The sequence below is a fragment of the Oncorhynchus clarkii genome, chromosome 10, assembly GCF_045791955.1.
Source record: "Oncorhynchus clarkii lewisi isolate Uvic-CL-2024 chromosome 10, UVic_Ocla_1.0, whole genome shotgun sequence".
Lineage (NCBI taxonomy): Eukaryota > Metazoa > Chordata > Actinopteri > Salmoniformes > Salmonidae > Oncorhynchus > Oncorhynchus clarkii.
The window spans coordinates 2,177,264-2,189,200 of record NC_092156.1 but is presented as its reverse complement, the minus strand read 5'-3'; the positions used below and the strand labels follow the sequence as shown (position 1 = coordinate 2,189,200).

The 11,937-nt window shown below is 48.4% G+C and overlaps 1 protein-coding gene across 1 annotated transcript; it reads left to right on the top strand.

Annotated features, from left to right (window-relative positions):
- The first annotated feature begins 634 nt into the window (after nucleotides 1-634).
- LOC139419788 (transcription regulator protein BACH1-like) lies at nucleotides 635-11,937 on the top strand. Its single transcript, XM_071169774.1, has 7 exons — nucleotides 635-654; nucleotides 2,002-2,708; nucleotides 4,214-4,743; nucleotides 7,424-7,681; nucleotides 8,653-10,332; nucleotides 10,924-11,130; nucleotides 11,432-11,937. Exons 1-7 carry the CDS (start codon nucleotides 635-637, stop codon nucleotides 11,639-11,641), a joined length of 3,612 nt encoding a protein of 1,203 aa, XP_071025875.1. The 3' UTR covers nucleotides 11,642-11,937.

The window sequence follows — 11,937 nt, the reverse complement described above, 5'->3', positions numbered from 1 at the left end:
AGTATTGTTTGGTGCCTCTAGATGGCGCCACTCTCCTGTCAAGTCACAGGCCAAATCTGTATCTCGATTTGCTTAAATATCCATTCTCTTTTGTGGCCTCAACTGTGTGTCATTTCAATTCTGGTGTATTTTTATTTATGCTAACTAACGCTGTATGATTTGAATACGTTGGAACTGGGCTATAGTTTATAATAGTTTATAAAGTGCAGTGGCAAATTCAATGGGAAGAGACTTGACAATTGAAACAATATGGTGCAAGGAAGCTCATTAGACTAGCTTAGCTTTCACCTGGTCGGTTTCTAATCAGGGCAATGGACATTTTTATCAATTTAGACTCAGTGACATGATGGTCAGTGACTGATTTCTGCTCCTAGAGGGCGATGCGCTTTGACTGGTAGGTTTTAATATCTGCGGACTGTCGTAGCTACACGCCATGCCAACTGCCTTTTTGAAGGTACTTGTAACAGTATAGCGCATTATCATTAATTACATTACAAGCCGCACACTAGCATTACGTTAATACATGCATCACTGGCGAGCTAATGCCACGCCCACTGGCGAGCTAATGCCACGCCCAGTGGCGAGCTAATGCCACGCCCACTGGCGAGCTAATGCCACGCCCACTGGCGAGGTAATGCCACGCCCACTGGCGAGGTAATGCCACGCCCACTGGCGAGGTAATGCAACATTAAATATCTGTTGGAGCTAGACCCTGTTGAACCCAACTCTCGCGTGATACTTCTTGGTGGGTGCGGTGTGTAGCCGATCGTGACTACAAGCCACGCCCCCCCCCCCCCCCCCCCCCCCCGCGGTCTGTAGATAGACCATACTTGGTCTATATATTTATAAAGACCTTTTTACATTCGCAGATGTTACACAAAGTGCTTACGCAGAAATCCAACCTAAAACCGCAAGCAGATGTAGAAGCACGGTAGCTAAGAAACTTCCTAGGAAGAAACCTTTCCTCTCTAGGTTTCTTCCTAGGAAGTTTTTCTTAGCTACCGTGCTTCTACATCTGCTTGCGGTTTTAGGTTGGATTTCTGTGTAAGGCTCTTTTCTTCAAAGAGGTTCATGAATTTATCACTGCTGAAGTGAAAGCCATCCTCTCTTGGGGAATACCGTTTTTTAGTTAGCTTCGCAACAGTGTCAAATACACTGCTCAAAAAATGAAAGGGAACACTAAAATAACACATCCTAGATCTGAATGAATGAAATATTCTGATTAAATACTTTTTTCTTTACATAGTTGAATGTGCTGACAACAAAATCACACAAAAGTTATCAATGGAAATCAAATTTATCAACCCATGGAGGTCTGGATTTGGAGTCACACTCAAAATTAAAGTGTAAAACCACACTACAGGCTGATCCAACTTTGATGTAATGTCCTTAAAAGTCAAAATGAGGCTCAGTAGTGTGTGTGGCCTCCAAGTGCCTGTATGACCTCCCTACAACGCCTGGGCATGCTCCTGATGAGGTGGCGGATGGTCTCCTGAGGGATCTCCTCCCAGACCTGGACTAAAGCATCCGCCAACTCCTGGACAGTCTGTGGTGCAACGTGGCGTTGGTGGATGGAGCAAGACATGATGTCCCAGATGATCTCAATTGGATTCAGGTCTGGGGAACGGGCGCGCCAATCCATAGCATCAATGCCTTCCTCTTGCAGGAACTGCTGACACACTCCAGCCACATGAGGTCTAGCATTGTCTTGCATTAGGAGGAACCCAGGGCCAACCGCACCAGCATATGGTCTCAAAAGGGGTCTGAGGATCTCATCTCGGTACCTAATGGCAGTCAGGCTACCTCTGGCGAGCACATGGAGGGCTGTGCGGCCCCCCAAAGAAATGCCACCCCACACCATGACTGACCCACCGCCAAACCGGTCATGCTGGAGGTGTTGCATGCTGCATGTTGCAGGCAGAAGAACGTTCTCCACGGCGTCTCCAGACTCTGTCACGTCTGTCACATGTGCTCAGTGTGAACCTGCTTTCATCTGTGAAGATCACAGGGCGCCAGTGGCCATCCATACAACCCAGCAGGGCCATCCATACAACCCAGCAGGACCATCCGTACGACCCAGCAGGGCCATCAGTACAACCCAGCAGGGCCATCTGTACAACCCAGCAGGGCCATCCGTACAACCCAGCAGGGCCATCGTGGCCATCCGTACAACCCAGCAGGGCCATCCATACAACCCAGCAGGGCCATCAGGGCCGTCCGTACAACCCAGCAGGGCCATCCATACAACCCATTAGGGCCATCCATACAACCCAGCAGGGCCATCCATACAACTCTGCAGGACCATCCATACAACCCATCAGGGCCATCCATACAACCCATTAGGGCCATCCATACAACCCAGCAGGGCCATCCATACAACTCTGCAGGACCATCCATACAACCCATCAGGGCCATCCATACAACCCAGCAGGGCCATCCATACAACCCAGCAGGACCATCCATACAACCCAGCAGGGCCATCCATACAACCCAGCAGGGCCATCCGTACGACCCAGCAGGGCCATCCGTACGACCCAGCAGGGCCATCTGTACAACCCAGCAGGGCCATCCGTACAACCCAGCAGGGCCATCGTGGCCATCCGTACAACCCAGCAGGGCCATCCATACAACCCAGCAGGGCCATCAGGGCCGTCCGTACAACCCAGCAGGGCCATCCGTACAACCCAGCAGGGCCATCGTGGCCATCCGTACAACCCAGCAGAATGTAGTTCTGATAGTAGTCTGGGTTTGTGAATCTCAGAGCTTGTAAAGAACAGCAGGTGGTGTGATGCAGTATAAACTGCTCTCCCTCTCTCCCCTCCATGTTAGGGTCTGAGGGTCCTGCCCCTCCTCAGTTCCCCATGTATATATGACTATAACAAAGCGGCATTTACAATCGAGGATGGTTCTCGATGTGGTAGAAATGTAAGGCATTAAAGTAGATGGGTGATATGATGAGATATTCTGCCACTGTTGCGAAATAGTGGAAGTTTTTGTTATTAAAATGGAGGGAGTAGGCTTGTCATAATGACATTGTGTTTCTTACTAGTTCCCTGTAGTAACTGTTGTTACCTGTGGAAGGGGAAACAATACGACGATTACCTACCCAGTACGCGGCACAATAACTTCTCTATTATGAAACAGATGTGTTCATGTGGACTTCCGTCAGCGTGATCCTTCCGTCTCATTTGCTAAATAATGTTTATTATTTATTTGCAAACTATGGTGGAAAATAAGTATTTGGTCACCTACAAACAAGCAAGATTTCTGGCTCTCACAGACCTGTAACTTCTTCTTTAAGAGGCTCCTCTGTCCTCCACTTGTTACCTGTATTAATGGCACCTGTTTGAACTTGTTATCAGTATAAAAGACACCTGTCCACAACCTCAAACAGTCACACTCCAAACTCCACTATGGCCAAGACCAAAGAGCTGTCAAAGGACACCAGAAACAAAATTGTAGACCTGCACCAGGCTGGGAAGACTGAATCTGCAATAGGTAAGCAGCTTGGTTTGAAGAAATCAACTGTGGGAGCAATGATTAGGAAATGGAAGACATACAAGACCACTGATAATCTCCCTCAATCTGGGGCTCCACGCAAGATCTCACCCCGTGGGGTCAAAATGATTACAAGAACGGTGAGCAAAAATCCCAGAACCACACGGGGGGACCTAGTGAATGACCTGCAGAGAGCTGGGACCAAAGTAACAAAGCCTACCATCAGTAACACACTACGCCGCCAGGGACTCAAATCCTGCAGTGCCAGACGTGTCCCTCTGCTTAAGCCAGTACATGTCCAGGCCCGTCTGAAGTTTGCTAGAGAGCATTTGGATGATCCAGAAGAAGATTGGGAGAATGTCATATGGTCAGATGAAACCAAAATATAACTTTTTGGTAAAAACTCAACTCGTCGTGTTTGGAGGACAAAGAATGCTAAGTTGCATCCAAAGAACACCATACCTACTGTGAAGCATGGGGGTGGAAACATCATGCTTTGGGGCTGTTTTTCTGCAAAGGGACCAGGACGACTGATCCGTGTAAAGGAAAGAATGAATGGGGCAAAGTACCGTGAGATTTTGAGTGAAAACCTCCTTCCATCAGCAAGGGCATTGAAGATGAAACGTGAGAGATGGCAACAAAGGGATCTCTGTGAGAGATGGCAACAAAGGGATCTCTGTGAGAGATGGCAACAAAGGGATCTCTGTGAGAGAAGGCAACAAAGGGATCTCTGTGAGAGATGGCAACAAAGGGATCTCTGTGAGAGATGGCAACAAAGGGATCTCTGTGAGAGATGGCAACAAAGGGATCTCTGTGAGAGAAGGCAACAAAGGGATCTCTGTGAGAGATGGCAACAAAGGGATCTCTGTGAGAGATGGCAACAAAGGGATCTCTGTGAGAGATGGCAACAAAGGGATCTCTGTGAGAGAAGGCAACAAAGGGATCTCTGTGAGCGATGGCAACAAAGGGATCTCTGTGAGAGATGGCAACAAAGGGATCTCTGTGAGAGATGGCAACAAAGGGATCTCTGTGAGAGACGGCAAGAAAGGGATCTCTGTGAGAGATGGCAACAAAGGGATCTCTGTGAGAGATGGCAACAAAGGGATCTCTGTGAGAGACGGCAACAAAGGGATCTCTGTGAGAGATGGCAACAAAGGGATCTCTGTGAGAGATGGCAACAAAGGGATCTCTGTGAGAGACGGCAACAAAGGGATCTCTGTGAGAGATGGCAAGAAAGCGATCTCTGTGAGAGATGGCAACAAAGGCATCCTGACACCTTCAGATTAAAGTATGCACTTTATATTGGCTAATAAAGGGTTAATAGACATTAATACAATAAATAATTCACTATCTATTCCCCTTTCTCCTTCTTGATCAAAGGACCCCTTTTCACAAAATGCCAGTCAAACACCGGCTACAGTAGGCTGCTGGATGCCTTTAAATGCGGAAGTTAACTGTGACAGAGAGAGACCGTAGCCAATAAGGGAACGATGGAAAGGTGACAGTTCAGGCTGAAAGTCAGAAGACTAAAGCTACGAAGGATTGGCTCCACCAGTTAGTTAAAGTTGTCAGCAAAAGTTGAAGACCGAGTGGATTTCTCACGTCGTGAATATAAACCTGTTTGATTTCAGCACTTCGTCGTTGTAGGATAACCGATGTCAGGTTAGTTCTGCTGATCGTTTTTTCTTCTCACTAAATTGTGTTGTTTGGTTAGAAACCTATTAACACTAGACATTTACTATTGTACTGTGTGCTTTATTATTAAAGTACATTATTGGAGTGGTCTATCTAGTCTATCCAGCGGGCTCTGGTAGCCTAAATGCCTCGTTCACATGGTGAAGTATTTCATTTATTATTAAAGTACATTATTGGAATGGTCTATCGAGTCTATCCAGCGGGCTCTGGTAGCCTAAATGCCTCGTTTACATGGTGAAGTATTTCATTGCGGTGTATCTCAACGTAATGTAATCTCTTCGGTTTGGCTGTAATCCTGCCCCCGATGTCCACTTTTTGGTCACGGTTAAGATCAAAATCACTTTTAGGGTCAGGTGTGTTTCTTGAACAGCTGTTGTCTTATATAATGTTACTTACCCTACATTATTCATCTCATATGCATACGTATATACTGTACTCTATATCATCGACTGTATCCTTATGTAATACATGTATCACTAGCCACTTTAAACTATGCCACTTTGTTTACATACTCATCTCATTTGTACATACTGTACTCGATACCATCTACTGTATCCTGCCTATGCTGCTCTGTACCATCACTCATTCATATATCCTTATGTACATATTCTTTATCCCCTCACACTGTGTACAAGACAGTAGTTTTGGAATTGTTAGTTAGATTACTTGTTGGTTACTACTGCATTGTCGGAACTAGAAGCACAAGCATTTCGCTACACTCACATTAACATCTGCTAACCATGTGTATGTGACAAATAAAATTTGATTTTATTTATATATAGTCTAGATTCTATTATATTCCGATAGGTAATGTTTGGAGTAAACATCAAGTTAAGCATGTCACAGAAGTGTTTAGCCCGTCACAGAAGTGTTTAGCCCGTCACAGAAGTGTTTAGCCCGTCACAGAAGTGTTTAGCCCGTCACAGAAGTGTTTAGCCCGTCACAGAAGTGTTTAGCCTGTCACAGAAGTGTTTAGCCCGTCACAGAAGTGTTTAGCCCGTCACAGAAGTGTTTAGCCCGTCACAGAAGTGTGTAGCCCGTCACAGAACGGTTTAGCCCGTCACAGAACGGTTTAGCCCGTCACAGAACGGTTTAGCCCGTCACAGAACTGTGTAGCCCGTCACAGAACGGTTTAGCCCGTCACAGAACGGTGTAGCCCGTCACAGAACGGTGTAGCCCGTCACAGAACGGTTTAGCCCGTCACAGAACGGTTTAGCCCGTCACAGAACGGTTTAGCCCGTCACAGAACGGTTTAGCCTGTCCTTTTTCCAAAGACATAGAAGGTTGGAAATATAGGATTTGAACCTGACTAGCGCAAATTTGCCATCCAAGGTTTCCTTTTTGCCAACTGGGACAAACCTTGCTGTCTGTGCGTGTAAATATAGACCTATAACCTGTAGTGAAGCCATGTAGGTTGTGAACTCTACTGTGGGTTACTTGGAAAACCAGGCAGTTATGCGGTCAAATCCGCAAGGGTGGGGACAGAACGGGACAGACGGGAAATCGCTTGCTCATCCCAAAAGGCTTTACATGGTCAATCTGTTATCTGCGTCGGCCGTGCAGCGGTGATCTGTCCTCTGAACTATACGGAGCCCACCACGTTTCTTACAAAATGTAGAGGCCACGAGGACGCGGCACAGAGCTGAATTTGGACTCGGGAGACTCCGCCATTGCGTCACACCCCCCCATACCGCGTCACCGACCACATTTTCGGTTCAGGCGTGAATTGGCTTTTAATCAGCAGGAGCGCATGAGTCAGGAGTCCACGCTGTTACGCCAGACCACACACGCACACACACACACACACCCCGCGGTGCATGACTTGACTAATCCAAATCAAGCTCGGTGAGTTCATTCTTCAGTCAGGTGTTAGACATTTAGGCTATAGTAGCCTATACAGAATTTACTATAATGTCATATTTGAGATTTAAGGATATTTTAAGCGTGAATGAATTTGTAATTTATTGCTTTTAAAAATATTTATCTTGAGGGGATTCACGAGTGGCGCAGCGGTCTAAGGCACTAAGAGTTAAATCTGTTTCTGTTTGGTTTTAATCCTCCTCAATGTGGGGGGGGGGGGGGGGGGGGGTTGATTTGACTAGTTGTTTACAATATTTAATAGTCTGTAACAGCTCATTAGGTTAGGCTACATTGTATTTAGCAAGTAGGATAAGATATATATTTTTGTTTACATGTCATCATCTTCACTCTCTCTGTGTGTCTTCCACAGATGTCCATCTCCATGTCTAGCCTGGAGAGCCTGCCACGGTCCTCCGTGTTTACCTTTGAGTCCTCGGTGCACAGCTGCCATGTGCTGTGTTGCCTGGACGACCAGCGGAGGCGTGACCTGCTGTGTGACATCACAGTGGTGGTGGAAGGGAGGAGCTTCAGGGCCCATCGCTCTGTGCTAGCTTCCTGCAGCAAATACTTCACTCACAGGGTCTCGTCCCACGCGGGCCCAGGCCTCGTCATCACCCTGCCTCAGGAGGTGAGAGGGGAACAAAGCCTAGCACGTAGTCCATTAATCTAAAGCCTGGCACGTAGTCCATTAATCTAAAGCCTGGCACGTAGTCCATTAATCTAAAGCCCGGCACGTAGTCCATTAATCTAAACTCTGGCACGTAGTCCATTAATCTAAAGCCTGGCACGTAGTCCATTAATCTAAAGCCTGGCACGTAGTCCATTAATCTAAAGCCTGGCACGTAGTCCATTAATCTAAAGCCTGGCACGTAGTCCATTAATCTAAAGCCCGGCACGTAGTCCATTAATCTAAAGCCCGGCACGTAGTCCATTAATCTAAACTCTGGCATGTAGTCCATTAATCTAAACTCTGGCACGTAGTCCATTAATCTAAACTCTGGCATGTAGTCCATTAATCTAAACTCTGGCACTTAGTCCATTAATCTAAACTCTGGCACGTAGTCCATTAATCTAAAGCCTGGCACGTAGTCCATTAATCTAAACTCTGGCACGTAGTCCATTAATCCAGAGGTTATCCCACTGAGTTTAGGTCCAGAGGTTATCCCACTGAGCTTAGGTCCAGAGGTTATCCCACTGAGCTTAGGTCCAGGAGGTTATCCCACTGAGCTGAGCTTAGGTCCAGGAGTTTATCCCACTGAGCTGAGGTCCAGAGGTTATCCCACTGAGCTTAGGTCCAGAGGTTATCCCACTGAGCTTAGGTCCAGAGGTTATCCCACTGAGCTTAGGTCCAGAGGTTATCCCACTGAGCTTAGGTCCAGAGGTTATCCCACTGAGCTTAAACCGAACACAAATCTTAAGTTCCCAAGGTTACTCATCACACGAGTGTAGTTTGGCTAAGAGATGAGATGCTCTGTCAGATAGGAAATATCTGGAACATCCTGAATCAGCAGAGTGTGTGTGACCACATTGGTTTAGTTGTGGTGGATTTAATGTGTATTGCTGTGTCACGACCATGTTTATTTCTTGTCTCTCTCTAAGGTGACGGTGAGTGGCTTTGAGCCACTGCTGCAGTTTGTCTACACCTCCAAGCTGCTCTTCACTAAAGATAATGTCATGGAGATACGACACTGTGCCTCTATTCTGGGTTTCAGGGATCTGGACATGGCCTGTTTTGACTTCCTCCTGCCCAAGTTCTTCAGCAGCAGTTCGGCCTCCTTCCAGAGGAAGACCTGCTGTAAGACACGGTGCAGGAGACAGTCCCCCGGGCCAGAGCTTAGCAACATCGACACAAACAAGGATGTCTTAGATGATGACAAAGGGGTCCGGGTGGTTTCTGATTCGCCCGTTGAGCAGGATGTGGGTGGAGCCCCCTGTCAAAGCAGCCAACCAACAAATGGTGTGACAGGATGTAAAAGCGAAACCCCCGCCCCTCCTCCTGAAGTCAATATCCAATCAGACACCCAGACTGACGACTCCCTGCGGTGCCCCAAGTCCTGTAAGTTCCAGCTGGCTTGTGGGAAGGACAGTGTGTGTCTGGACGTCTGCATCCCAGAAACAACCCTTGATTCCCCAGTGGTCACTGAGGAGGGCTGCCCTCTGCCTCAGTCCCGGTCCTGTCTACCTTGCTCCAGTAGTGGGGGCTGTAAGGAGGGTCCTGCAGTGGAGATCTCTGGAGAGAACTCCTCCCATTGCTCACAGACACAGACTAACCAGCCAGGACATGGAGAGGTTGAGGAGAGGGTAGGAGAGGAGGATGGGGAAAAGAGAGAGGCAGCCGAGGAGAAGAGAAACTGGGATGAGGGAAGTAAAGAGGCAGTCGGGGAGAACGTAGACAAGTATGAGCAGGTAGGAGAGGAGGAAGAGAGGAGGAGAGAAGCAGAGAAGGCTTCTGGAGTCGGCTGCCTTAGATCTCCACTCATGGAGGTTTCCAGTGGTAGGACTGTCAGCTGTGAACAGAGCCCAGGGTTGGATGAGGGGACAGTGGGTACTGCATCACACCGATGTCCCCTTGAGGAACCTGGGCTTGGCCATCAGAGCCCTGGAGGTGTGGGGGAAGGAGGTTGTGTTCTAGGTGGTAGAGGCCACCGTGAAGGGTTAGATCCAGCTGTCTTCATCCCCAGTCAGCCAAAGACAGAACAGGAGCAGGGAGGGAGAGGAGAGGGAGAGGGAGAGGAAGAGAGGAGAGATATGGATAGAGGGAGAGGACAGGGAGAGGAAGAGAGGAGAGAGATGGATAGAGATGGAGGAGAGGAAGAGAGGAGAGAGAGCGGATGGGACGAGAGGAGCAGCATGGAGAGGGAGGTGGCTGAACACTTGGCCCATGGTCTTTGGTCAGACCTCTCGTCTCCTCCTCCTTCCCTCCTCCAGGACTCCCTACCTGAGACTGGGCCTGAGAACATTCAGGGCAGTAGCTCCACCTTGAATCCCCGGAGCATGAGCCCCAAGTTGGACTGGCTGAACCAGCTGTACCTCACCTCCAGCACCAGGGACTGTCCTTTTCTCCATGGCCTGGACAGAGGGATGGACAGTGGGACAGACAGGGAGAAGGACAGAGGGACAGGGTTAGGGGACGCCCAGCTGCCGGGCTGTGAGGGGTCATCCCAGTCAGAGAAGAGTCCCTGTGTGTCCTCTCTGACCTCTGGGGATGATGGAGACTCGGACTGCTTCGATACGGAGGGAGACAGTGATTCCTGCTCCTACAGCCAGAAGGCTAGGGAGGTGAGTCATACTGGGAGAGAGGGAGGCAGAGTCCTGCTCCTATAGCCAGAGGACCAGGGAGGTGATACTGGGAGAGAGGGAGGGAGAGTCCTGCTCCTACAGCCAGAGGACCAGGGAGGTGATACTGGGAGAGAGGGAGGGAGAGTCCTGCTCCTATAGCCAGAGGACCAGGGAGGTGATACTGGGAGAGAGGGAGGGAGAGTCCTGCTCCTATAGCCAGAGGACCTCAGTTTCCCTTCTCTACCTGTACCCTGGCATGTTTTATTTTATTTTTAACACTACAGTACTACTAGAGGGTGTGTGTGTGACCCGTCACATGTACAGTGGGACAAAAAAGTATTTAGTCAGCCACCAATTGTGCAAGTTCTCCCACTTAAAAAGATGAGAGAGGCCTGTAATTTTCATCATAGGTACACTTCAACTATGACAGACAAAATGAGAAAAAAAATCCAGAAAATCACATTGTAGGATTTTTAATGAATGTATTTGCAAATTATGGTGGAAATAAACTTTTGTTATTGACCAAATACTTATTTTCCGTATTGATCTGATCCAATCCAGACCGGTCTTGATCCTCTCCGTGTTTTCCAGTTACAGCTGCCATTCTCTGTAGGTCAGATTTTGGCGTTGAGCAGGAATGACTTCCAGCTGATGTTGAGGCACCAGACTCTGACCAGAGAGCAGCTGGACTTTGTCCACGACGTTAGACGCAGGAGTAAGAACCGCAGCGCAGCCCAGCGCTGTCGCAAGAGGAAGCTGGACTGTATACACAATCTGGAGTGTGAGATCGACAAACTGGTGAGGTGACATGACTGTCTCTTAAAGCTGCTACAGAAAAGGACAATTAGATTTACTAATGTACTGTGTGTGTGTGTGTGTGTGTGTGTGTTTGGGATTTCTGCATGATGTGTTTCTGGTGTGTGTGCGTGCATGTGTGTTTTGTGATGTCTGTGTGCTGTCCCTGTCTGTGTGCTGTCCCTGTCTGTGTGCTGTCCCTGTCTGTGTGCTGTCCCTGTCTGTGTGCTGTCCCTGTCTGTGTGCTGTCCCTGTCTGTATGCTGTCCCTGTCTGTGTGCTGTCCCTGTCTGTGTTTCTCCCAGAGGACAGAGAAGGATCATCTCATGACAGAAAGGACCAATTTGATCCAGATGAAACTGAAGACTTGGCAAAGTGTGTCTGAACTGTGTCAGAGGGCCTGCAGCGAGTCCGCCCTGAGTCCCAAACAACTCCAGGTCCTAGCCTCCCCATATTGCCCTCTCTCTGCTCACATCTCCCCCACAGACCCAGCCTCCCCTGGGCTAGAGAAATGACTACAGCCCCTGGCTTCTCTGTCGGCCTCCTCCTCAGCCTCAGAACCCCGAGAATCTTAGACCAGCTCTCCCAAGGACACACCCACAGGGGAGGAGCTATCAGGTGATTGGACAGACCCTCAGGTACATACCTGTGAACAGGTGACTGATACCCTGCCCATGGAATAGTGTGACCAACAAAGGTGTTAGTCCAGACACCTGTAGGGACCACCATTATCTTCATCACCACCATCATCATCATCACCATCATCATCATCACCACCATGTTCTGCTTATAATATTATAATAGGCTACAA

Bases quoted from the DNA above. Each gene is read 5' to 3' on its own strand.
- LOC139419788 (XM_071169774.1), top strand. From the start codon at position 635: ATGCCACGCCCACTGGCGAG. The intron at 2,709-4,213 runs GTACAACCCAGC...CTGTGAGAGAAG, and splicing joins CAGGGCCATCGTGGCCATCC to GCAACAAAGGGATCTCTGTG. The intron at 7,682-8,652 runs GTGAGAGGGGAA...TCTCTCTCTAAG, and splicing joins TCATCACCCTGCCTCAGGAG to GTGACGGTGAGTGGCTTTGA.